This window comes from Barbus barbus, assembly GCF_936440315.1.
Source record: "Barbus barbus genome assembly, chromosome: 26".
Lineage (NCBI taxonomy): Eukaryota > Metazoa > Chordata > Actinopteri > Cypriniformes > Cyprinidae > Barbus > Barbus barbus.
The window spans coordinates 7311347-7335909 of NC_136754.1; the positions used below are offsets into that span (position 1 = coordinate 7311347).

Consider the following 24563-nt stretch of genomic DNA (forward strand, 5'->3'; position numbering starts at 1 on the left):
AATTTCTTCAAAACTGTTCTGATAAAGAAACAAACTCATCTGTGAGTAAATTTTAAATAAATTTTCATTTTTGGCAAGCCATTCCTTTAATATCAATTCATCATGTATAATACAGAGGGTTATTGAACTCATGCTTTTTGACTCGTGCTTTTTAGCCTAATTGAGTTTTTGAATGTACTAATTTTTTGTTGAGATCTATATTAATCATGAAATAATTAGAATTTGCACATGATTTAAAACTAATTTGTTAAACACTAGAAGTGTTTTAGTTGCATTTTCCATTTTTATCATCTTGTTTGTCCTAATGTGTCATTAACCCTTATACACATATACATGCATTTGTGAAATTTCATGTATTTATTTTTACACTGGTGCCCAACAGTAGCCTTCCTTCTTTTGCAAATAGATTTACCAACTAATGATTAACAAAATTCCACAACAGAACAGCTTGAACCTTTAAATCTGTGTTTGACTGCACACACACTTAGTTTTTTCTTTTATAACAACACTGACGTTCTTGTCACCATAAAACACCAAAAATGTGCTTGATATATGTTTTTGGAGCATTGGCCATAACAAGTGGAGTTTTTAGCCAAGACACGACAACCTTACTGCCAGAGACTCGAGGTAAGCTTTATTTGTTCAGAAAACCGACTCTTATTCTCTCATGCACAGACACCTCTACACACACACAAACTCCTACATACACACATACAGCGTGTTGGATCTGTCCAAGCCTGTCTCTTTTCCTCCTCACCTCCCTCAATAGACCTGTTTGTAGCAGTGGGTTCATCTGTGAAGATACCATGCTCTGACGGAGAAGAAAAAGGGGTGGAGTGGAGATTCAACAGTTCAGTGCTTGTCTCAAGCCCTGTTCTCTCCATACAGAACAGCAGTTTGAAGGACCATGGCATCTACACCTGCCACCAACCGAATGGAGATCTGATACAAACAGTATCTCTACACCTGGGATGTAGGTTTATGCATATTTTCCTTTATTGCTGTACATGTCAGTATGGTAAAATGTCTCACTATTTTCCTATGAGACTTTAAAGAGCTTTAATTGAAATTTCATCCTGTGTAACGTTTGCTCTATTCAGATCCCCCTTCTCCTCCGGATGTGTATTGTTGGTCTCCAAGTTACCCTAAAAGGGCAATATGCTCTTGGACAATGACTCCAGACCCAATACTTCCAACACTTTATATTGCTACATACAGGTATCTTACACTCTTAAAAATACAGGTTCTTTAATAATGGCATTAATAATTCCATGAAGAACCTGTAACATCCATTGCATCCAAGTTTCCATTGCACAAAATGTTCTTTATAGTGGAAAAAATGTACTTTACATTATTAAAATGTTTAACCTTTATTTTTAAGATTATACAGTATATTAAATGCTTTGTTAAAACAAGTTTGAATTGTAAATTATTGTCTTTTAATGCTACATATTGTATAATAGTTTGATGCTTTAAAAAGTATGTGAAAGCACCATAAAATATCAGTAAATAGTCCATATGACTTGTGCTCTATATTTCAAGTCTTCTGAAGAATGTGCGATAGCGTCTGATTCACGATTGAATCATTCAGACTGGTTTTGTGACCCAAATTGATTCATTGAAAAGATCCATTTCAAAAGAATGATTTGTTCATGAATCAGACGTTTGGATTATAATGAGCATTGTGAGTTTGAATATTGAGCTGTACTTTAAATTGTACACCTGTTGTAAATTGCTCTAATTGTATATGTCACCTTATTTTTGATGGTTTTAAAAATAAAGTATAATTGTTCAGAATATTTGCTAAAGTTCTTCTCAATTCTGATTTAGGAGCTTTTCAGACCCGCTGTCAAGTGCCCGTCAATGCAAGAAATGGGGAGAACAAGACAGGCAATGTGCGTTAGAGGAACTTGAGATCTTTGCAAGTGAACCAGCTCTCATCAACATTACAGCTATTAACGCTCTGGGTAGCACAACACGCATATGGCCAATTATTTTTGAGCAGATAGGTGAGATTTTCCACTGGTTTGTCTTTATTTTTTTAAATGTTATAATATTATAATAAAACCTAATCATATGAATATGAAAAATTCTGACGTTCTAAATAGAAATAAGTATTTACCGCCAAAAATATCAGTTTAAGCTTTAGCTGGTCTATGTCAGAGAACCTTACTGCTGTGTGATGAAACAGCTGCTTTTGCAGTATTTTAAAGGTTTTATGTTTACATCTTGATGCATATGCCATGAGCTCATATTGAGTGTTTCAATTCTTGTCCTTGGCTGGTCTGTAGTGAAACCTGATCCTCCAGTGAATGTGAGCGTGATGGTAATGCCAGGCAGGAAGCTGTCTGTGCAGTGGGGTCCACCACCCACTTGGCCGGATCCTGTCAACTTTCTCCTTAAATACACAGTGAAATTCCACTGGGGCAAACCTGAGACAGCTAGAACAGTGAGTTTCGTGTGTAAACCATGTTCAACGGTGTTAAAAACATTCCTAGCTATAAAGTACTGAAACAAAAGGCACCAAACAGAACGCAGTATTTGAAAAGTCACCTCATGCTACAGGAAGGACATACTGTATGGTGGTCTTTTAATACTATAACATTCTTTGTTTTCTAGCTTGGCCCTTATGAGTCTAATAAAATGGTCTTGAGTGGTCTGGTGGCAGGAAGGACTTACTACATCCAAATATCTGCAAAGGACTTCCTGGATGATGGACAGATCAGTGATTGGAGTGAACCAATAAGTGCCACTATACCCATCAACTGATGTGGTGAATCATTACATTACACTAAATGTGTTAGAATTATTATTAGTTCTTATTATGTCACTAAAGGATAACTTTGTTTATAAAGGCAATGACAACCAATATACAAGCTCAATTAGCAGAATCGTGTTAATTAAAAAAAATAGTAAACACCCAGCATGGCTCCACTTGCATGTAATCACTAAGCCTGTTAAAAATGTTCTTATCTAATCTTTACTATCTAACTGATTTGTGAAACACATTTTCAAGCAGCACAAAATAATAATAATAATGTAACAAAGCTGTACAGAAATGTAATAAAAAATGCTTTAAAAGAGGTATGCTGGTGTTTCTTATTATATTATAATTATAAACTGTGTTTTTTTTATTTATACACTATTATAGTATTTAATGAATTGAATTTGCTTTAATAAATTTTCATTTTAATTTTAGTTTAGGGTTTTAGTAAGTTTATGTACTTTGTATTAGTTTTTGTTTTTTAAATATTTTTTAATAGCTTTAGTTAATTTTTTATTTCAGTTTTGGCTAATTTAGTATTTTAGTTAAGGTATTAAGTTCAGTTAGAAATTCAACATTTCTAATTTTTGTTTATGTTTGTTAAAATTCTTCATCTGTTATTTCTATTTTATTTTATTAATATGAATTGTTATTGTTTTAGTTTTATTAGTTTTCATATTCAACTTTGTGTCTATTTATACTAAGTACTAATAGCCGGCCTTGTTGGCAAAGGCTATTTACACTAACTCCCACCAACGTGTGATTGGGATAGTCAAGACAGAAAAAACGCTCTTTCAGCGTCAGTTTCAGTGGATTAGATGGCAAGGCGCGTGCTTTTTGACGCGATCGGCCCGAGTTCATACCTTTGCCGAACATTTTTCTCCCTTTTCAAATGTCATATCACATCGGAAAGGCATTTATTTTCAATAAAAATGAAGGAAATAATCAAAAAGTTAAAAATAAAGTATGGGGTAGAGTTAGGGTATAGGTGTAGGGAGGGCTTTAGCATCCCAATAAGGTGGCATCCATTTAATAATTTGAATTAAAACTATAATTTACACTCAATACATTATTATTGAATACTGTTTTATAATTACTACAATACTGAGGTGCAGATAAATGCCACTATTTGCAATTAATATAAACAGCAGAAACTCTTGCTATTTTAACATAGTGTAAATAGAATCTATAGCTATTTGCACTTAGTTTAAATAGCATATAGTTAAAAATGCTGCTATTTTCACTTGGTGCAAATAGCATCTCTCACAAAAAAAAAAATGCTATTTGCACTTAGTGAAAATAGAATCTAATTGCGATTTACACTTAGTGCAAATAGCCGCTGTTTTTTTAATATTAATTGCAAGACATTTTAAGTTAGTTGCCAAGGCAACATTTCTAAATTTAATTTAAGTTTGTTGTGGCTAAGGTTTTTCATCTGATATTTATATTATATTTTCATTTCTTTCAGCTTTATTTAGATTAACAAAAAACAAAAACAATGTTTTGTTAACAATAACAATGATTATAGACACATTCAGAAAAGTATTAAAGAAAAAATTAACACAAAAACGAAAGATTAAACTTTTTATTTTATGGGTGAACTATCCCTTTAAAAAATAACTGATGTAAATGAAAGTGAAAAATGCTCAACATCTCTTTACACAAAACCAGATGTCAGGTAATGAAGAGTGTGAGAACTCTATTTTTCCCTTAAAATAATTAGTTTTTGACATACAGCCAAATCTTTTTTATAGATACCCACAAAGCAGTGCATCAAACCCTTCAGTCTAATACGTCAACAATCAGAGGGGTTACAAACTCCGAGTGACGAACACCCATGGAGAAAGACGGTGCACGATGCAGGTGTGCCGTCACCTTTTCTGGGCTGTGTGTGCCTGGGCCAGGCTTCTGAGTGGCATCGTTGGGAATATTACAACGGCTTTGCAGGGAGAAAGAAGGCTGTCTGTTCAGGTAAATGCTCGGCTCTGTGCTGTTGTATCGGCCGGGTCCTGGGGTCATGGACAGGTCCTCCGATGGGCCACCTGCTTTCCTGCGAGCTGACATGGTGAAGCTGGCACTGGCGGGTTTGTGGGGAACATGAGAGCCGAAGAGGTTGGGTAAGGTGTAGCGGTTGGGGGCCGGTACAGGATCCACAATGCGGTAGCGTGTGCGGAAGGCCATGGTGTAAGAAGGAGGTCTGTGGTGAAGGTTCAAAGGTGGAGCTTTCTCAGGACTGTAGGCTCCGGGTCCAGGAGCCTGGAATGTATCAGCTGATCAAAAACAGAGAATCAGCAACTTCTTCATATGATTATGCATCCCCTCTTAAAAGTTAAAGTGAATATGACATTAAATGATGCTATTTACTTTCTGAATACACATTACCATTCGTACTATGCATGATTCATCCAAAAAGTGCATGTGCATATTATTTCAAAAAGAAAAACTAAACTGTTTTTTCAGATGACATTACCAATTTCTCTCAGTGAAGTTTTTAACATTCTGGCAATGCCCATTTTCAATATATATATATATATATATATATATATACAACCAGTCCCAGATGGATCAAATTTAAACCCAACCCAGGTTTTTTTTTCTTATAGAGTGAGACAGTGCCCACTTTTTTTTTCAGCAACCTCAACAATACAAACATATTTGAATATCTGATAAAAAGATAAGTCTGTGTAGTTAATGGCTTTACTGAGGGAAAGAACTACAATCCCATGATGCAGTATAGCTAAAGACAAAATTAAAATAAAAGCAATGGATAAATATAAAACTACTGATTTGAAGATGTTGATTATATATATATATAAAAACAAGTAGCTTGAGAGTGTAGAGAGAGGGACTCTATCATTTGCAGTGCTTAATGGGAGTGAGTGGGCTGTACATTTTTTGATGCAATTTGCTTGTTTCAAATTCTTTGAGGAATCATGGGAAATGCAGCTTCTCACCAAGGAATCAGCTGTTAAACATGATTTAAAAAAAAGTTGAAATAATGCAGTCTGATGGTTCCAACAAAAGCATATAATCTTTAAAAATTTACCTTTAAAAATGAATTCCCCTATGGAGAAAATGAATGAGATTTTTACTTATGGAACCTATTGACTATCCTGTTTTATTAATGAATATGTAACATTACAGAAGTAAAATGTGTTGCGTATGCCATTGCATGTTGACTTCATACACATCAGATCTGTGTAATAAAAAAGGTGAAAACTCTAGCATCAGATCAGATGAAAACCCACCTGTCGTCTTTTTTCTGCCCAGCATGGAGTACGATGGGGTACCGTCTCTGCCAAAGCGTGTCATTTTGGCATCTACACGATATTGCGGCCCTGGACTGGAATCCACAGACACCACTATTCAAAAGCAATATTATGAGAAAACACACAAGTGTTTATTGAATTGCATTTGGCAGACACTGGTATGCAAAGCAACATCACTCTCAGAAAAGAAAAAAAAAACTGGTAGAAAAGCTATCACTGGGATGGTAAAAGGTACCATTTAGGTACTAATATCAGGTAATAATATGTCATTTAAGATATTAATCTTTAAGGTATTAATATGCACCCTTATAATCAAGGTACAAATGTGTATCTTTTTGAAAGGGTAACGTCTCAGTGTCAGGTTTTGTATCATTTTTTCTGAGAGTGTAGAATATTTTCATGCATTCCCTGCAGTCGAATCTCCAACTATCCCGTCACTGTCATGCTCTACTATTTGAGCTAGAGAAATGCTATTTAAATGCTAGTTAATTAAAATAAAACTTGGCTTAAAATCAAGCATGTGGATTTTATTAGCTTAATATGCAAGTGAAATAACATTAATCATTATATTGCATGGTGTTGTTTGTGATATAAAGTCCATATGTGCTAGGATTTTTGTATGAATACTTTGATCAGACTGGGTGTTCTCAGTTCCTTCCATGAGGAAGCAGGCGTTACATGTCACTAATTAGGCGTGTAAGTATTTGAGTGTGTGTGTGTGTGTGTGTGTGAATCCACCTAATATTTCAGTACTGCATAATAGACACTAATTAATCTATGAAATGATCAGTTCATTTGAGTGCCATGTTGATATATATCCATGGTGTTAAAAGCATTCTCAGAAAATCAAACCCAGCATTAGCTGAGTGGATCATGTAATCTGTCAGTGTGAGAAGTGTTTGATTTCATGTGGTGTCACTCACTGTTGCTGCTCATGCGGCTGTGGAAGGAATAGGCCGGGCTGCTGGGTTTGGTGTAGTCGTGGTTGATGTAACCGATAGTGGGTGGAAGAGCATAACGCCCCGGCCCGGGCCCTGCAGCCATAAACAAAAACACAGAGTGTGGAGCCTGTTAGCATTTATTACTGAAATTGTGTTGGGTAATTAATGGAAAATAGTTTGTGAATACAATATCGGTTAACATTATAGGGTAAAAAAAAAATGCTGGTTGTATTTATAAGTAGAATTATTATCATTAACTAAAATACGGTGACCGCGAGGTGACATGTTCGGTTCACTTAGTTTTCGAACATGTCACCGCTCGCTGTCACCATACTAAAACTAGAACTATTAAAAGCAATTTTGTGAATTGAAATAAAACTATAAAATGTAAATGAGATGAAAAATTAAATTAGAAAAGTTGAAGCACTAAAATTACAAACTGAAAATAAATAAAACATTTAAATTAAATGAAAGTAATTAAACACACACATATATATATATATATATATATATATATATATATATACATACACACACACACACACAAAAATAATGATAAAAATGAAAGTATTATACTGTAATTATGGTTATTAGCATTAACTAAAACATTTCTGTTACTTAAAAAAAATATATAAAATACATTAACTTAAACTAAACAAAAATTAGAAAAGTTGCCTTTGCAACTAACTGAAATAATTTAGTTGAAGCATTAAAATGACTGAAAACAAATATAAACAAAAAATGAAATAAGAATGAACAAAACCTAAATAGAATTATTTAAAAAATAATTATAAAAATGACAAAATGTAACAAAATGACTAAAAATGAAGTTAGGGTTTATACGGTATAGTACAGTTATTATCATTAACTAAAACTAGCACTATTAAAACATTTTTGTTCATTGAAATTCAGCTTAAATAAAATAAACTATAAATATGAGATAAAAATCTTAGACCAAACAAAAATGTGAAATGTTGCCTTGGCAACTAATTGAAATAACTTTCAAATTAAAGTTCAAGCAATAAAAAAAACTAAAACTGAAATGCAAATACATTAATTCAATTATAATAATAAAATAAATGAAATTGTAATAAAATTAAAACAAAGAAAACATAACAAAATGACTAAAAATTTAAAATGAAAACCAAATAAAAATAAATAAATGTAAAAATATATAAATAAATGAAAATTCTAAATATGAATAAAACTATAATAGTACATAAATAATACTAAGGGATTGTAATTGATAACAGATGAGAACAAGTATGTCTGCTTAGGCTGATTAGTTTTCTTAGTCAATATAAGGTATACATCTGCTGCTAACTATGTTCCTCAGAGTCATTTCCTTTTTTATTAAATCTAAAATAAAACTATGGAATGTGATTCATGTGAGACATAAAAGGTCACACATGCTGTGCACATTTCTAAAATCCAGGAGAACCTTGGCTGTAAACTTTCATTTGAAATCGTATGAATTTTGCTACATAGTTAAATGTCATACAACCTTTTCAAAGCTTTGGCCAAAACAAGAAAAGAACAGACAAAAGACGTTCTATTCTCAGAATGATACAAGCAGGTGTTGCAATAAAAGACCTAACTGACAGTTTCTTTCGTCAAACTGCCAATCCAGTCTCAAGGGCCAAATAGGAGCATGCAGTGTGTGTTTGAACTACTTACAGAGCCCTGTGCTAAAATAAATCATCAGATCTCCTCACTTTGCTGAATAATTCTTTCCACACAATCATTTGCCCAAATGAATCCACTGAAATGAGCGGTCACAAACTCACCTCTTTCCCTGCCAGCAATGATGGGGCGCCGCCTCACCACTTCCCCCATGCTGCGTATATTTTCTGGCGAGCTTAAAGAGCTGACAGCAAAATCGGCAGCAAGAGTGCTCAAGGAGGTCCAGGAAAGGTTGAAGTTTCAGTTCAGACACACTGGAGAGATACAACTGCGGCCTGAATTATGAATGACTCTTACAAGCGCAAGAAACCTTATCCTTGTCCAGGCTACAAGAACATCCATCTCAATATCTTTATGCTTTACAGATTTCCAAACATCCATCAACGACTATAAAGGACAACTACAGTTAGACCTTGGCAACTTGTCTGTAAACGGCAGCTAATGAACTAATTACATAATGTAAAATAGACAGGCGACAACTATTTGAAATGACTAATATTGTAGGACCACTTTATTCTTTCGAGATAAGATTATATAGGCTATTAATAGCTGCCTCAGATGTAAATACTGAGAGATATTCTGTAATTTCTGTCATCAGCTTGTGATATAAAAATATTTTTTTGTCACATTCATATTTATAGAGTACCTTTTAGCTATAGAAAAGTATATAAAATCGTTTTTCCCCAATGGTCTTTTGTAATGTTATTTTATAAATTAATTTTTATTTAAAAATAAAAATTTTAAATTTACTAGGCCTGGAAATCACACTTTTGAAAGTTCCTGATATTTCTAGGAGTGCAGGAACCCTTCAAAATATGAATTATTAAATGTTTTAAAGAATGAATTAATGTATTTAAGTATGAATGTGGTGGAAATATTTCAAATCACAAGTTAATGGAATGAAGTATAGAATATTCTCCCATGCTCCTAGTAAAATTTATTTTTTTAATAATAATATAATTATATCAACAATAATTTAAAAAGTCACGGAAAGGAGATGGAATATAATATACATTATATATATATATATATATATATGAAAAAAACTTTGCTGTCTCAATCTCGCTGTTCCCATGGCCACCTTCAACCAGTCCTCAAAACAAATGAAACTTCTGGAAAGCTGCTCTCGTTTCTGTGGCATAGTTTTACAGTAGGATGTTCCATATCAAGTTTCTCTGTAACATTAATTGCTCTGATTTAACATTCTGAAGCTACTTTAAACAAACAATGCATTGCTTTAAAACAATCTGTTTCTCTTAGGCAGCTCAAACTGACCGAATACTGTACAAAATGTAATTAGCATGCTAAGAAAGTGTGTCTTGTGAAAGCTGAGACGCCATCCCTGACCAGTGAGCGGACATTAAACATTAACCTGCTCTATCTCTGGACTGGAGGCCGCGTGTAGAAGCAGGTAACACTACAGATGACCTCTGGCATGCAGCCAGAGAGGACTATAAGGAGGTGCAGGTCAAGTTACTCTGGAGTTGAAAAATGAATATAAATTTGCATCCAAACACATCACCTGGTTTTCATATAGCTGCTACATTAACTCATAATCAACATGGATACCTTGACAGCTTTAAATAAAAGCAGGGAATGTTATTCTGCAACTTGATATCGAGCATATTATTGATTTCTGTAGCATGAAAGTGCCTGAGGACTCACTTTACAAACACTTATTCGTGAAACAATAAGCAGTACAGGGATTACAGTTACAGTAAGGGTCATTGTTACAACCCTTAGAAGAGCATAGGCCGTATTTTAAGTCACGTGTTTTGAAATCACAGGGATGAAATGTTAAGGACTCTAAACCCAGTGGCCTAAAGCTTTTTATTTTTTCCTCTTTGTGGGTGTCACTTAGGGAAAAGTGAAATACTGACCGTGGAAGAGGCCAGTGTAAGAGCACTAATTTAACCAGACAACAGCTCGTACACACATTAATCTTTTCCCCTGTAGAGGATCGTGCTCTGGCAAAACACTTCTGCTTCGTGCAATTGTGGGTTTTTTGCTATTTCTGTATCTGTTTGTACTTTTTTCTTGTACTGCACCTCCTAAAACGTCCGAAAATACAAACAATTAAAAAAAACAAGTTCAAAATCAGTAGTTTCCTTGTTTTCATAAGTAATTAAAGATACATAACTGTGAAAAATAGCAATGGAGTTGTTTTCAGAGAATATACTAAATGCTGTAAAAAAAAAAAAAAAAAGTATATATACATATTAAAAAATCCTAATCAGAACCTTTTTTATTTAAGCATACATACAACGGAAAATATATAACAAAAACTCAAATTCTGAAGTATATTCTCTGAAAACAAGTAGATTTATCTTGCTTTAGAAATGCAAAGATATTTTTACAAAGCAACAAAATACAGATTCAGATACCTTTTTTTTTATTTGGTCAAAAAGAACAGTTCATAGGTTTTATCTTAAAGAAGGATTTTATGAACAATATTAGGGTTTAACAATTCAGTCAATAATAATATAATCTACCTACACATAACTTAAGAGTCAAAACATAACTTTAAATTTAAATATGCTGATACAATTCAGTACAAAAATAAAAGCAGTAAAATGTCTCAATATATAAAATTATTTTCAAACAGTTCAATGCTACAAACACAGTTACAGTTTGGTAACTGCAAAACACATATATAACCATGAGAAACAACATTAGTTGGCCAAAACTTCCTCTCTATTTATTAAAAGTCCATTTTCTGAGTCCACTGGGTTCCAACATGTTAACTACGTCTGTAGCTCCTCCTTTACAACTGCAGCGCGACTTATTAAGTGAGAGGCTTATTTCTATGTATTGATATGTTCAGCATTGCATTGCATTGCATTACAACTTTTGATAAGGCATGTACCGGTTACTTAAAGAAACAGGAGACTAAAAAGTGGCAAGATGTTCTATGAGGTATACCTGTCAGATTTTTAGGTAAACTGCTGTAGTCACTCAAACATTCATGAAAGGTACCTTTGGTAAAACTGGATGGTCTTAACATTTATCCAGTTGTCTTGAAGTTATACAAAACGCTGGCTGAAAAAACATTCAGACATTTTCCATTTGTCCATGAGGAACCTCTTTAACATACAGGTCGACTAAAGTTAGCAAGATCTGAAAACGTCACGGGTCCACATATAGACCATGTGTCACGTCGGCTAAGCATGGCTCGTGCATAGTCATCAGTAAATGTGCAAATTATGACCTTTAATTAATTGCTCCCTGACACGATCAAGAACTTGTCTCCATGGATAGCGAGGATATAGTCCACCTGATCTCTGTGGCTATTATCAAAGACAGTTTGTTTTCCTGTATAATAAGGCATTTTAGAGAACTGCACAATTTAATCTGTGTCCGAGGGACAAAATGCCCATCACTTTTTGTTGATTGAAAATCCCGTTTTGAGTCCAGCTGTACTTTAAGTTTCTTGCACTGAGCCAAGCAGCAGTCTGGAAAATGTGAATTCTTCCACAGTGTGCTGTTGTTGTTAAATGTTCTGCCCTCCAGGAGCGAGGTGCTATGATTTATCTCCTTGAAGAACCTGAAAGCAGACAATATTACAGTAATCAGATAAACGCCCACAGAACATGAAAGGCTTCAAATAGCCATTCAAAAACAATCCGAGATCACGGTTTCGCCGCGGATAGTGATGGCAAAAAATTAGAGTTAAAAAGCATATTTGTGACCCTGGACCACAAAACCAGTCATAAGTCGCTGGGGTATATTTGCAGCAGTAGCCAAAAATACATTGTATGGGTCAAAATTATCGATTTTTCTTTTAGCCAAACATCATTAGGATATTAAGTAAAGATCATGTTCCATGAAGAAATTTCCTACTGTAAAAATTTATCAAAACTTAATTTTTGATTAGCAGTATGCATTGCTAAGAACTTCATTTTGGCAACTTTAAATGAAATTTTTTTCAATATTTTGATTTTTTTGCTTCATCAGATTCCAGATTTTCAAATAGTTGTATCTCAGCCAAATATTGTCCTGTCCTAACAAACCATACATCAATGGAAAGCTTATTTATTCAGATTTTTTTTTTTAATTTACACTCATGACTGTCACATTTGCGGTTTAGGGATTTGGATATTCTTAGTGTAATTGCTACGGGTTTATCTCTTGTTGGTCTTGTCATGACATACCGGCGGATCATCCAATATGAAGTCAGATCTTTCCAGATGCTGACAAGCATTTGGGTCGTGTTTTTTCATATAAAGCACAGACCACAACACACTAGAGACACATGAAAGAAGCGAGTATATTCTCTCGAGTGAAGGACAATCCCTGTCATTTCCAAAACAAGATTACTGTGGAATCTGACAGAACCGAATACATATGTTGAATGATACCCAGCGTACAGAGCTTCATTACTCGAGTTTATTTAAATTTACTACGACAGTTTATGAAAAGTTACCTGAAATCATACGAGTCGCCTCATGTTATTTACTTCTGTGGTTCCCGAGCAAAACACAGGAAACTCAGTACAATAACACCAGAAGCACTTTAATTCAATTAGCTCAGGCAACTCCAATAACTCAAGGGCTTGGATCCAGTCTCACAATATTATGAGAGCAAATATTCCTGGCATAACAGTTGAAGAAACTAAAGCTGAAGAAAACCAGACACCTAAATGGTGATTAATGGGGTTTGGGTTCAAAAACAAGTAGAATGTGAATAAAAAGCTCCTTACCTACCTGGTTGCGGGTTTTGTGAGATTTCTGCAGCCAGACCCGCCACTGATCATAAAGTTTGATACTCATCCCGCTGCAACCGTAGGCGTGTTTGCGCACCCAGCCAAAGAACTGCTTCAAATCCCGCCGCAACGTGGAGTTCTGCTGCCCCACCTTCGAGTCACATGACCCTGTCAGCAGCCGCTCTGCGGGGCGAAAGACAAAAATCAACACGTCCATCCAAGGAGACAAGCGCCTATCGTTCACGCATCAAGCTTTTCACAGATACAGGCCGCAGTTTACACAGCCAACCAAACACAAGTTGGGATAAAAATAAATCCTTTTCCATTTGAAATAAACAGCAGGTTTCTGAGGTCTAGATGTGGGCTGCTCCAAAAGAGTTAATGTGCAGAGGAGTTAATCTGTTAATCTTCAAAAACAATCCTCTGAAAAAATATATCCAACACTCCCCCGTGGTTCTCTGGCAAGCCACAAAATGAGGAGATGTATGACTAAAGTAATGTGTTGCATCTGCTAGTTGGTGTCTGCTGGACTGAGCATCGTCTTGGAAATATGTATCTGATTATAGGATGGACTGCATGACACATTTAAAATATGAAAATATGATGAAGGACAGCGAAGGCAACATCTCAATCCAAGTATCGCTGCTACCATCTAACTAGTGTCGCTGGTTATATTTATTTATTTTCTATGTTGCTTTTGGCCTTTCTGCCATTTTTAATAATACAAACATTAAATAAGACCAGAAATAATTGGGAGAGGGATTTGTATATAATGCAAGCTGGAATCAAACTCATGTTTCCCACATGAGACCCATTGCACTACAAGACTGCTAGGCCGTGATTTTGATCAGTCCACGTTTAAAATAATTATACTTTCATAAACTGCATGAATGGATATTCCAATACAATGTAATAGCGGAAAAGCAAAATGCATTGTGAATTTTTTTTCTGAAAATATTATTTATATTACACGAACATTGATTTCACAAAGCCGAAGTGTCTAAACAGCTTAGCCAAGTTAAAAATGTTGGTTAATGCTTTTATAAAATTAACCGGTAACACTTCATCGTATCCCATTAGTTACGTTTTGTTAACTTCAACTAACAATAAGCAATCCTTCAACGTTACTTCTTAAAATTTAGATAATGCAAATCAAATTGTTCATTGTTATTTCATGTTAAACTATATTATCAGGTACAACTTTTGATTTTAATAATGATACAATTAATAAATGTTTAAATTAACAATAAGATTAAAAATGCTTTAAACGTATTTTTCAAAATTTTTATTGTTCACTAATGTAGTGAACTAAGGTTTTAATAATAATTATCAAAATAACCATGACTTTCACCATATAAGATAGTTCATTAGCTACAGGGTTTTTTGTGGTTGCCAAGCATGCAAAATAAATAAATAAAAACATTTTAACAGAACGCGTGATCATCTGTGTGCATTTACATTTATCTGCATTTTACAATGGCTTTGAACATGGATCAGGGTTTATACCAATCAACAAAAAGCAAATTTGGGATGTCTTATTTTTAGAGTTCAAAATTCAGAAATAGTATTCTTTAAGTGTAAACCAAAGCTATGAAACCTTACAAAAAAACAAAGTGATTTCATTGTACTTTGATATTTACCATTGAACTTACAGGGTACTTAAATACAAGGCATTAGCATAGTAAACTTTCAAAATTAGATTCCGCTATGTACCTTCTTTTGCAAGAATCTCTTAAATTATATTTCTCTTACCACTGTGTGGTGTTGAAGCTGCAGTTGGGTGACTCCAGTCACTCCAAATGCCTGCTTTCCTAGATCCCAGAATCCCAACCGGATTACAGCGCACCTGCACGAAATACACCGTACCTGGCCGCAACCCTGCGAGCCTGCAGGAAGTCTGGTTCCCAACATCATCCACCACCTGCAGAGAAAGACACCCAAAACAGTCTGTTACATCAAACACCTACAGCGGCCACATACCACACACACACTGTTACCCTACCGGGCATATTTAATGTTCTCTATAAGAAGAAAAAAAAAAGCCATTCACTTTCAAAATCCTTAAGCAAGTTCACGCAAGCTCATCTACAAAGAAGAAGAACAAAGAAATTTCCCCCTTTTGTGCTCCTAGGGGATATACAACATATATCAGAGACAAAGACAGGAGGTAAATAACAGGGACACACACATAAATAATCGGCCTGCCTTCTGGCTCTACATATACACGACGAGCACCAACACTACCCTGAGAGAAAATCTGTTATCTATTGAGTAATTGCACGGGCGCAGACAGCATCAACGACAGGCAGACAGTGCCATGCCAGCCTCGGTGCTTCTCGATGCCTGTGCATTAAAGCAGAGGTATATGGGATTCGAATGCAGGAATGTTGAAACGGCCTGGGCCCCCTGTAATTATTTACAATCCCAGTACCCCTGAATCAGTCCCTTTCCAGTCCACAGTCCATTTGCAGACTCACATTTCAAAAACTACAAACACGGTTAATATGCATGGCTCAGTAATCCGAGGACCATCATTACTATTGGAACGTGATGAGTGGCAGAATGTTAACATCGTCATGTTGCCATGTAACAGGCATGCTGGGTAATTATTTCCCTTCGCACAGACTGTGTAAGCAATCTGTGGGGTTGAGGACGGCCCGGGTGATAATACAGCTCTCTAAACGCATTTTGAAAACAATAGGTCGTCTTCTGTGATGTGCTTTTGATGGTCACTGTCATATTTTGACTTTGTTAACTATGTAGGACTGTGCATCTGACAGCACAATGATGGGTAAGGGGGAAAAAAAATTATGTAACCCAACTCTGCCCAGCTTCATAAGGAAACCTGCCAACTGATTGGATCCATATGAGCGAAATGGAGACAGCGAAAGCTTAAGTTTATTTGAAGCCCTAAAGTTTAGCCGGACTCTTCCGTGGCCAGAGGACTGGAAACCATGTGCTGTTCTGCTACAGCTGGAAATGACGTTTCGGACAAGTAATACAAACACCCCAAATTCTACTGAAACATGGCTGTTATCTTTAGAACCCCTCTAATTAATCATTGCGCCACTCTGTAAATGCTTTAAAATCGAGAAACTGACACTAACTCAAATGGATACACAGTTTGCATTACAAAAACAAGTGGGTGTGGAAGTGGGAAGATGGTAATAGTGATCAGGATAATGGCGTGTGCTCACTGATCGAGAACGCTACTGTACCTTCCAGTCGCTGCTTTCCTCCAGTCTGTATCTGATCTGGTATTTGGCCTGAAAGAGGAAGTCTTTTAGTGCAGGCGGTGTCCCCCAGCGCACAGTCAGCTGGTCCTCCAGGTCGCCCACTCGGCTCACGGCCACATCAGTCGGTGGGTCTGTCGTCACTGAGAGGAAACGACACAAACAACATGTGATAAGGTTGGAGACGCTGCAACAAAAGACCTCATTGTAACATATTCTTGAAATCTTGAACAGGAATTTGAAACGGAATGACACGGAAAAGGAGTTTACTGAACTGCAATTCGACACGGGGTTCTAGAAAATGAAGTTTTCTTCCACCCTGATCCACAAGTGTTAATTTATTAAATATTACGAAATATCTATCATTTACTCATCCATGCATACATTCAATACTGAAAACCTTTTTAATTTGTATTCAGTTTCATTACTTTATGCATTAATTATGCCTTGTAATGTACCTTATAATGCACTGTACAATCTCATGAATAATTGTATCCATCTATCTATCTATCTATCTATCTATCTATCTATGAATTTCAGCTCTGTATGACAAAATGGTTCAAATAATGTCAAGTCAGTCTCCACAAATAAGTACAGGAAACAATATAATTACTGTTCTGGTCTCATGGATATCTCATTCACTCGCTACAAATTAGTGATGCCATTAACCCTGCACATTTTGTCTTGTGATTACTTCATTACAAAAAATAGGATATTGTCTCAAGTTTGTTATTACGAAAAAAAACATCCTGTGTGGCTTTTGCCATTTTTTGTGTGCAAAATGCACCGGCTGATCAGTGAACGAACTTTGTGTGGTCTGCAAGCCGAGACTAGAGACTTTTGATCTTGTGATTCAACTGAGATTAAATATATGCTGCTTCCCGATATTCTAGCTGACTAACTGTTCTGTATTTTTCCGCTTCGCTTGCATTCTGTTCAGGCTGCTATAAAATGATATAGCATTGATAGTGCTTGAAATTCCAAGTAATTGTAGTCTGCTTGGATCTCAAAGCTGTTGTTTAATTAACTGGCAACATGGATGAGCATTGTCTCTGTTGCTAAGGAGGTGGAGGCACTAGGTGTGGTGTCTGTGTCATAACTATGGCATGTTTTGAGGAGCACCCACCTTCCACTTATTCTTTTTCCATTCAAAATCACCCTGCCTCCCACTTCAGGTGCAGTTACACTGATTTACACTCACAGGATGTAAGAGTTTATAACCTTTCTCATCTCCTTTTTGAGGATGGAGGGCTTCAGTTTGTGTTCAGGCTATTGTAATTTAATTTCAAATACTTTCTAATGTCTTGCCAAGACAAAATGCCCCCCGACTTAAGTCCTAACAATACTAATTCCATTTTTATGAAGATGTTTGTTGTTTAAAAGATTATGGGCAAGCTTGGCCTGCACTCAAAGCACATAATATCTTAAGGATTCAACAAAACAGACTTCCCCCTATTCCAGTCACATTGCTAAACAGTAGCCCCAGGCAGGTCACGGTACTGGGATTAGCGGAAAACTTCATAAAAATTCCACTCGTCTGTAAAGGAGGGGGCTGCAAAGCTTTGCAGGTATGTGTGAGGAGGTGGGTAGATACTGTATGAGGCAAAGGGATACTGATGACGCTGCGATGGACCGCTGCAATTCGTCAGGCCTCCACCCAGTTTTTACAAGGAGTGGCGCTCTCACGTTGCACATGGTCCTCCATGAGGAGAACACCTGGGGCTTGTCCCTAAAAAGGGGTCAAAGGTCAAGCACACTCACCCACGTCTAAGATATCCAAGTAGATGATGTCAGATGTTGCGGTTCCGAGTTGGTTGGAGGCCTCCACCCATATCTCGTAGGGCGTGAAGAGGGCGAGGTCGCGGGGGATGTAGCATGTATATGGTTCTCCCGTGCTATAATCCTCACACTCCTTTTCTCGTCCATACCACCTACAGGTGCGTGAACAAGGTTTATTTTCTGATGCATAACTAGACACAATACGTTTGTACGCCTACAGGTTCCCTATATGGAGGCTTTTAAATTATAGAGGCAATGGATAAGCCATATAGTCTCAAATGTGGGAATGATACCTTCATTAAAACTTATTGCTCCTGGTTTGGGAATGGGGATGTGAAAATTGCTGTGTGGAATTTGCATTCCATCTGCTCACTGGGCATTAAAGCCTATTATTAATTTAAAACAAATATATAAAGAAATATAAAAATAACAAATAAAATATAAAAGACAATACTAAAACACAAAATTATCCTAAATATTTTTGAAGTATTTAGAAGTAAATGATTTTATAGGATTTTCCCTCTGAAAAAAAAAAAGAAAGTGTATGGCATCTGCCCATCAGGAGGGATTAGCACAGATGGTTGGTTTGAGACATCCTTAAACATCCTTCCACTGTCCTCCAAAGAATGGGCATGTAAGAACATGACATATACAAACAAGATAAGGCGTGAATTTGGGAAGAGGCACTGACATGATTGTGAATGACCTGTGGCACTGACCTGAGCTTATATTTGAGTGTGTATTTTGTCTTGATGAAGGTTTCCCCCTGGCCCCCAGGGGCCCATCTACAAGTGAGGTCTTTAGTGTTCCTGGACCAGCAGGTAAGATTCACAGGTTTCTCAGGAGGCACTAAAAAAACAGACAAGGACAATGAGTTTTCACTTAGCTGTCAAAGGGAGTTAGTGCAAAGTGACTCATGCCTCTTATAACATCTCATTACAGGTACATGCTGTAAATGCTCAGTTAGTACAGAAAATCTGTCAAAAATAGTTGTTTGGTTTGAAGTCAACATGAAACAGTACATGAATTACAAGAAATAAAAATTACAAAAATGAAGGAAGAGAATTTATTCAACTGAAAATATATATTAGAATTTTATTTAAAAAAAAAATAAAGAGAGAGAGAGAGAGAGAGAGAGAGAGAGAGAGAGAGATGCATTCAACTAAAATTATATATTCTATATTTTGTATAATATAACTACTCATAATAAGTAATTCTATAAGTAATAATAATAAAAAATTATAATGCTAATAAAAATAAATCATACAAAAATATAAGCAAGAATACATTAAACTGATTCAAAATACCAGAAACAATTTCACCACAGTTTTTTTTTACATTCAATTTCATTTTTTCAAATAATATAAAATTGAGAACCAAATCAGCATTTTGAAATTAATTATTTCTAAATGAGCATGTGATCTGAATACATTTTAAAATAAATAAAATTATATTTTTAAATTGTAACAATATTACTGTTTATACTGTATTTTAGAGCAAAAAATAAATAAACAAAAGGAATTTCAAAACAAAAGAAACATTAAGTTTTCATAAAAGATTATGATACCATTTTTGGAATAATGTGTACAGACGAATCATTCACAATAAGACGAGGAACGTGTATTAAGAAAGTAAATAGGGTCAAATTTGACTTTGTGTTGACTTTAAATATTTTCAATAATGGATGAGTGTCTTCAGCTGTCATTCTCATTTAAGTTCAGGAATGGGGCCAAGATTCCATTGAGCTGAGAACAAAAGACACTGCATCTAAGTGTAAGACTGTGATTATATGAACCAAACCTTACAGAGGAGACCTCAGAGACATAGAGAGCTTGAGTCAACACAGTACTTTACACACACACACACACACTTATCGTAACCACGTCTCTCCATTTCTGGTTTTCAATCTTTTTTCCAAATGACCAGACAGACACTCGCTTCCTTGACTTTGTCTCGCTCGTGTGTGTGTCTGTGTTTGTAATTTTCCATACTGCCACCATTCCATGTAACTTGACAAATGCGGTACATTTGTTCTGTCATACGCGTCATTCGAGGAAAGCGCCTATAATGGACCACACAGGTGCTAAAAGCATAACAGTGGAACAGATAGCAATCTTAAGGGGCTTAAACAACTCTCGAGTTCATTGGCGGACAGGCAGAAAACATTAAATACTGCAACAACTGTGGCTCAGTGGCAGGGGGTCAAATCATAAAGACTGTCTAATACTTCCACGTCTGACCCATATTCCCCAAGGCTCCAGGCTTGCCCACAAAATCCATTTAATTGTATTTAAGTTGGACTGCATGCACATTCGCAAATTAAACACACTCGGTACAGGAGCCTAGAGTAAATACGAACAATATGGTAGACGGACTCACTGCCAACATAGATGCAGGAGCCGGCCAGCACATGACCCCCGCTGTTATGGCACACGAGGTTGTCTCCGGAGCGCTGGCGGGACCCGGAGAGCCGCAGGAGGGTAACGCTGAGCACGGTGGGGCTCAGAATGCTGTACGTGCTGCTGGGAAGACGCTTTCCGTTCAGCGTCCAGTAGAGCGAGCCTGCGTGAATGCCGTGGTCTGGATTCACTGAGCATGTGGCTGTCAGGCTGGAACCGATGGGAAGGGCCGGGTCTTGAGGGTAGATTGTAGCCACCTCTGAGGGAGGGCGAGATATAGCAGGTTAGAGCTGGAAAGAGGCAGCATGGTTATTACGGGCTGTCTGGTTATGGGTGAGCTCACATTCTGTGACGTTAAAGGAGGAGACAGACCGACCTCATGACTAACACATCAAAAAAGTTGATAGTGACAGCCTAAATCAGAGCAATGTGGGATACGCAAGATGATCACAAAAGGAGATAATATCCATTTACTATGAAAGGGAACACGTAGTAAGATGATCCGTCTGACTGTACATTATCCCCCTTATTAGACGGCTACACTAAATTACTAAATAAATGCACATAAATGAAATAAAATGCATATTAAATAAATATATGCACAAGAAATAATGGTTTGAGATTATTTTGTGAGAAAATGTGTGAAAAATATTGCTTGCAAGGGTCAGCATTTAAATACACCTATTGTTTAGTGTTCATTAAAAATGATTTGACCACAGAATGCAAATAAAATAAATAAACTAACATTAAATAAATGTATGCACATAAAATATTAGTTTGAGGTTATTTTGTTATATGAGAAAAAAAAGATGTAAAACTAGCAGTGTAAAAAATATTGTTTACAGGGTCAGCATTTACATACACATATGGTTTAGCGTTCATTAAATTATTTCACTATAGAATTCACATAAAATAAATAAATGGACATTAAAATAAATATGCAAATGAAAAATAGTTTTTGTTTGTTTTATTAATGTATGAAAAAATATATGAAACTAGCAACAATTTTGTTTGTGGGGGTCAAACTTTAAATATACATATGGTTTAGTGTTCAATTTCTTTAAGTGTTTCTTAAATTTGACATAATCCCATATAATTCATATAAAAGGTACTTGCATACAATTATAATTTTGTAAACCCTTTTGGAGTTCATTATCACCCTTGTAACGCGACAACGTGGAATCCCTCAAAAATGTGTCAGTGCAGCACAATTGAGTAATAGAGGTGATGAAGGAACTGCCGTGTGATTACATGTAATTACATCAAGATGGATAGATAGACTAACCTTAAAAGAGAGATTACATATTCAACTCGCACTCAGACCAAGCAGAAAGGGTGAAATTTCTCTCCGTAACAAAAGGGAATGATACAAATCAGTCATTATATCTTACAGCATTAATGAAACAGAATCACGATACGGACTTGTATTACTTTTTAACAGTCTTTACAAGGTGCTGTTTTGGTTTAAGTGGATTAAAAAAAAACTAAATTTCACTTCAAACCATTTAATCGCAGGAGCAATTACAAGTATTTACCGTAGGTATCTGAATAGGAAATGAGCAGTAAGATATTTGGTTTCAGATCTGAAGGTCTCATGAGGTAAGCCTGGATGCACATCTTACCGCTGAGATGGTGAACAGCGGGACCACCCTTTGGACATTTCTGGCCGTGTTGTTAAACCGCAATGATCTTTGAAAGGGTTACTTCTGTCTACACATTTTTTTTTCCTTTTAACTCTGTTTATATTTCACTGAGGCCCAGAAAAAGCCATGCTGACGCTTTTGCGTATATTGTTAACTAGAGGAGATGGAAGTGTAGTCTGTCAGTGGTTGCATTGCACTTCACTTTCTTAATCCCCTGCCTGGCACTGAGGGTGTGAATGAGGCAATACTTAATTAGATGTAATTAGTCTCAATCTTCCCCTCCACCAACACCTGCGAATGTCACGTAAGGGGAATGTGCTAAACGCTTGCATTTTAAATGTATTTCCCAATAGCTATTAATAATTTAGCACCAATTATGCCCTTTGATCCTGATACATTGTTCTCTGCAATTCATTAAAAGTAAATTCAACTTTCACAAACACCTATATTTCACCAACACTATGAACAGAATCCATCGTCTCCGTGATAAGTGTTGATTTGAGGTGAACTTTTTCATTCAGTCACATAATCATTACAAAAATAAGCATAAGAAGCATGATGTCAGGGTTTTGTTGTGGTTCATAAGGCTGAACCCTCCACGTGTTAAATGAATTATGCTCTGACCTTTTGAAATTTTAACCTCTAGCAGACTTTTTCAATACAGTGCAATATGTTGCGCCGATATAGATATCTATAGATATATATTGTTCAATTTGTTAAACCAGGAAATTTACAACAACAGCATTGCTATGTAAATGAATCATTGAATGCTGTTTTCTTAAAAAATTGCATACAGGTCAATGGCGTCTGGATCTATTAAATTTATTAAAAATACATTACAAATGCAAATCAAAACAATTACCTTCTATGATGAACATGTTTCCAACTTTTGAGTTTTTGAACTCGGTTAAAATGAGATAATTTTCACATTTTTGGGGGCTTAATGTAGTGTAATTTTCTGGAGACAGTAAAAAAGAAAAGAAAAGTGATCTTGCAATGTTGGGAAAACTTGTCCACCAGATTAAAGTCCAGGGTGACCAACATGTAAATAACCAATTTTGTTTTAATGTGACATGAAAACTATAAAATAATAAATTGTATCACAGAGAAGATCTAAGCCATCATGCCTGTGTGTCAGGATTATTAAGTTTTTAAAAGATATCATTATTTTTGCTTGTAAAAATCTGTTTTGTTTTTTGCTGAAAAAAAAAAACGAATCCAATAAACATTACATTACAAGAACCCTGGCACGTTTTTGACCTATATATAAAAATATTGTGTTTTGCAGATTCCGAAACAAGCCCCATTCGATGAAGAAGGTACGTAAGAACACATGTAGCACACACACACATATATATATATATATATATATATATATATATATATATATATACATACATACATACATATATATATATAGAGAGAGAGAGAGAGAGAGAGAGAGAGAGAGAGAGAGAGCGCTATAAATGTACTCACGGGTAGAAGACGACAACACGCCGGCAGCACAGTGGAACAAAAACAATAAGCAGATCATCTTACGAAATAAGTTCGCTTTCTTCCTTTTAGTTCAAGAGAGTGTATTTGGACTATGCAGGAATATTTGATCCACGCATGCCACACCGAGTCCAGCTCCAGTGCACCCGAAGAGTTGATCCCAGCGTCAGTTCCTGAGCTGCTGGCGTCTCGCAGATGTTCCAGAAGACTGAACTTTAAACAATATCCTCCAAATGTTCTGTTAATGCGACGGTGCATTCGTCCTCCTCATTTACTTTTGGCATCGTTTACCGTGCTGAGGCTCTCCACTGCTAGGAAACATCCAAGTTTATACTTTGCAAGCTCCTCCCCATGTCTTCCCACACATTTCCAAGTCATTTTTGCCTCTTTCGTTTTATTCCTCCCTTCCTTCTGTCTGTGCCCTCCTCTTGTCTTAAGCAGGTCTTGTATCTAGAGCAATGTAGTATCTCTTTCCTTGTAAAAGACCTGTGGGCCTTTCTTAATGAGAAATCTTACCTTCAACCTTATTATAGATAATCATTTAAAGCTGAGCAATTACATTCTGTGACAATTGACTGGAAGAAGTAACAATTTAACTCACCTTCTGCACCCCTTGCCTCGGACATACTGTCTGTTTTATAATAAATTGGGATATA

The 24563-nt window shown here is 35.9% G+C and overlaps 3 protein-coding genes across 3 annotated transcripts; 1 reads left to right on the forward strand and 2 right to left on the reverse strand.

The window, feature by feature from the left end:
• The first annotated feature begins 470 nt into the window (after positions 1–470).
• LOC306846266 (interleukin-27 subunit beta-like) lies at positions 471–3086 on the forward strand. Its single transcript, XM_079379513.1, has 6 exons — positions 471–627; positions 770–973; positions 1101–1218; positions 1831–2009; positions 2292–2449; positions 2620–3086. Exons 1-6 carry the CDS (start codon positions 540–542, stop codon positions 2767–2769), a joined length of 897 nt encoding a protein of 298 aa, XP_079235639.1. The 5' UTR covers positions 471–539; the 3' UTR covers positions 2770–3086.
• Positions 3087–4429: 1343 nt separating this feature from the next.
• Positions 4430–8810, reverse strand: LOC306845990 (protein CIMAP1D-like; the record flags this gene model as incomplete). The annotated part of the gene is made up of 4 exons (XM_079379028.1): positions 4430–5034; positions 6013–6126; positions 6957–7067; positions 8762–8810. 4 exons carry the CDS (start codon positions 8808–8810, stop codon positions 4547–4549), a joined length of 762 nt encoding a protein of 253 aa, XP_079235154.1. The 3' UTR covers positions 4430–4546.
• A 2218-nt stretch (positions 8811–11028) lies between these two features.
• On the reverse strand, positions 11029–24260 carry LOC306846042 (cytokine receptor-like factor 1). Its single transcript, XM_079379119.1, has 8 exons — positions 23890–24260; positions 20751–21029; positions 19091–19220; positions 18354–18523; positions 16578–16735; positions 15112–15280; positions 13361–13542; positions 11029–12201 (listed from the first exon to the last, which is right to left on the reverse strand). The coding sequence occupies exons 1-8, from the start codon at positions 23945–23947 to the stop codon at positions 12178–12180; spliced, it is 1170 nt and encodes a 389-aa protein (XP_079235245.1). The 5' UTR covers positions 23948–24260; the 3' UTR covers positions 11029–12177.
• Positions 24261–24563: the final 303 nt, after the last annotated feature.

What these genes read in the sequence shown, in the direction of transcription:
- LOC306846266 (XM_079379513.1), top strand. Translation starts at nt 540, where the DNA reads ATGTGCTTGATATATGTTTTTGGAGCATTGGCCATAACAAGTGGAGTT. An exon ending in CTTTATATTGCTACATACAG is followed by an intron (nt 1,219 to 1,830) that starts GTATCTTACACT and finishes ATTCTGATTTAG; the next exon opens with GAGCTTTTCAGACCCGCTGT. An exon ending in AACCTGAGACAGCTAGAACA is followed by an intron (nt 2,450 to 2,619) that starts GTGAGTTTCGTG and finishes TTTGTTTTCTAG; the next exon opens with CTTGGCCCTTATGAGTCTAA.
- LOC306846042 (XM_079379119.1), bottom strand. Translation starts at nt 23,947, where the DNA reads ATGATCTGCTTATTGTTTTTGTTCCACTGTGCTGCCGGCGTGTTGTCG. An exon ending in AGGAAAGCAGCGACTGGAAG is followed by an intron (nt 15,281 to 16,577) that starts GTACAGTAGCGT and finishes CTTTCTCTGCAG; the next exon opens with GTGGTGGATGATGTTGGGAA. An exon ending in CTCACAAAACCCGCAACCAG is followed by an intron (nt 12,202 to 13,360) that starts GTAGGTAAGGAG and finishes GTCTGCTTTCAG; the next exon opens with GTTCTTCAAGGAGATAAATC.